The sequence below is a fragment of the Alosa sapidissima genome, chromosome 21 (genome assembly GCF_018492685.1).
Source record: "Alosa sapidissima isolate fAloSap1 chromosome 21, fAloSap1.pri, whole genome shotgun sequence".
Taxonomy (NCBI): domain Eukaryota; kingdom Metazoa; phylum Chordata; class Actinopteri; order Clupeiformes; family Clupeidae; genus Alosa; species Alosa sapidissima.
Window position 1 is genome coordinate 28,575,542 of NC_055977.1, and position 2,500 is coordinate 28,578,041.

The window sequence follows — 2,500 nt, forward strand, 5'->3', positions numbered from 1 at the left end:
CAGCCGCACCCTAAAGAAGATCTACACAGGTCTGTTTGTGTGTGTGTGTGTGTTTGTATTTCTATATGTGTGTGCATACATGTGTGCATACGAGTGTGAGTGTGTGTAGGCTATGTTTATGAGGAGGAGAGAGAGAAGTGAGTTTACTTAAGTAAGAGAGACAGTGAGGGGTGTGTGTGTGTGTGTGTGTGTGTGTGTGTGAGAGAGAGAGACAGAGAGGAGAGAGGCCTGAGTGTGTGTATGTGAGAGATATAGTGAGAGAGAGAGTTTGTGATGTATGTTCATGATCTTGGATCTGGACTTTTATGAAATGTTATGAAATGTTGGGTGTGTGTGTGTTTCACAGGTCACTGCTGTGTAGTACGCGAGGGCCTGACCAACCCCTGGATCCCTGACAACTGGTCGTGGGGGGGTGTGGCGTCGGACCACTGCCCCGTGGTCGCTGAGTTCTTTGTCGATATCATCCCCAAGGAGTCCGGTCGCCATGGGAATGGGATCGCCAGTGTGGACAGGGGCGACACCATGCCCAAACACGAGCGGTGATGGGCCAGCTCGAGGGTTGCCATAGGAGACGGCTCTGGCCAATGGAGACCCTTGGAGTCATTTCATAGTGACTCTTTTTTAGGTTTTGTTTTTGCTGCCCAATCCTCTCCAATCACCCACAACACACACACACACACACACACACTTCTCCCTGTGGAATAGCTTCCTTGTATGGACTGATTGTGGGGTGAACTAAGACGAAGGAGTTTGAGATTAATGTGGAAAAAGCACCAAGATTGCCTTTTCAGATTCCTGCTTCCGTGTGCAATACAGACTGCCAGGCTGCCGCTGGAGCGCCAAGAGAATGCTCCTGCAGCCCGAGAGAGATGCTCAAGAAGAAATCTATTTAAACAGAAATGATATATCAACGCATATATAAAATCTAAATATCAGAGACTTGTTTATGAAGCGTGCCAAACTTACTTACTTAATGAAATGGAAGGATTATGAATAGTTTATTTTCTTTTGAATTATTATTATTTTCTTTTCTCTGAGCCTTCAGGTCTTACTGAGCTCCAGTATTGGGAAGCTTTTGAGGTGTTGAGATTGCACAAGATGATCGCAGCTCTGGGATGCTTTGAAGGACAAAAGCAGACAGACGCACAAGGAGCTTTTGATCATCACTGAATAATAAATGAGTTTTCATCAAGCCCTTGTCTCGCCCTCTCTCTCTCTCTCTGTTTCACTCTGTGTGTAGTGTGTCTTTTAGAAACTCACAAACTGACCAGGAAAAAAAGCAAAGTGAGACAAGGGTAGTTACATAAGGGGGTCCAAAGTGCCAGCCTGGATAAGGGATGGTCTAGATCTGTTGTAAGTTATCGGCATTTACGATGCAGTGTGAAGTGTTGTGTTGTGCTAACAGAAGCTTGAGGTTACATTATAAGGGATAACTCATCTAAAGGCCCACATCATCCACAGGCTTACCACTAGTAATGGGCAAATGAAGCTTTGTTGAACCACTAAACCACAGCAGTGTGAAGCTAGCAACACTAATGAAAAAATCCAATATGGCTGCCATATGTAGATTTTTCAACATAAAAGTCCTTACCCAAACCAGTATATGTAACCAAAAATATTGGTTTGCTAAGGACTTTTATGTTGAAAAATGTATGTGTGGCAGCCATCTTTTTGCTTTTCAGCTAGTGTTGCTAGGTTCACACTGCTGTGGTTCAGTGGTTCACCAAAGCTTCATTTGCCCATCACTACTTACCACATCAACAGGCCTTCATGATCCACAGGCTTACCATATCATCAACAATATTTTAACCCTCATCGCTGCATGCTCACCACCTCCTTCAGTGGCTTCTATTAAACTGGAGTCCTTACACATGAAAATGCATTATCACCTAAAAGCCTACACTATCAACAGGCCTACATTATCAACAGGCTTACCACATGAACAGGTTTACCACATCAACAGGCATACATTATCAACTTACCACATTAACAAGCAAGGAGTGTTGTAAAATATATACTCTGAAGCTGTAGGGGGAGCTCTGCAGAGAAACAGCGAGAAAACAGCAAAGAAATTGCCAAAACTGCATAGGGTGCCTTTAACATTTCCACAACGATTCTAATGTCATAACCTCAAAACATGACTAATGGCACTTCTGTTATTGTCTGAGTGACCCTCTGTAGGCAACTTTCTAATTTCGTGTAGGAAACTGCACCACCCCCTCTGAAATCAAAATGCATGCTTTTTGCTATGCTTTTTCTTCTTCTACAGACTGGTTTTGGTGCATTCCCTCTATATTATATCGGAGTTATGTTCAACTTTGTTGCAAAAGACACATATTTAGTTTGTTTATTATTGTGCTTCTCAACTAGCCTCTGTTTTCCCATGCTGCCTTACGCGCGATTTTATTCACGCTGCTAGGCAGCCTGGATTCTATGGACTTCGTTTTCCCCCTTAACGAAGGAACCAATCACAGAACGGAGGGGGGACAGCAAGACGATG

At 43.6% G+C, this 2,500-nt stretch overlaps 1 protein-coding gene across 1 annotated transcript in view; it reads left to right on the plus strand.

Moving 5' to 3' along the window:
- The window catches only part of eepd1 (endonuclease/exonuclease/phosphatase family domain containing 1), a 27,424-nt gene extending 26,232 nt beyond the window's left edge, over nucleotides 1-1,192 (plus strand). The window contains exons 6-7 of the mRNA XM_042077814.1: nucleotides 1-29; nucleotides 347-1,192. The exon at nucleotides 1-29 is cut by the window's left edge and continues 166 nt beyond it. Of these exons, the coding sequence (XP_041933748.1) occupies nucleotides 1-29; nucleotides 347-543 (226 nt within the window). The 3' untranslated portion in view covers nucleotides 544-1,192. The remainder of the gene's footprint in view (nucleotides 30-346) is intronic.
- Nucleotides 1,193-2,500: the final 1,308 nt, after the last annotated feature.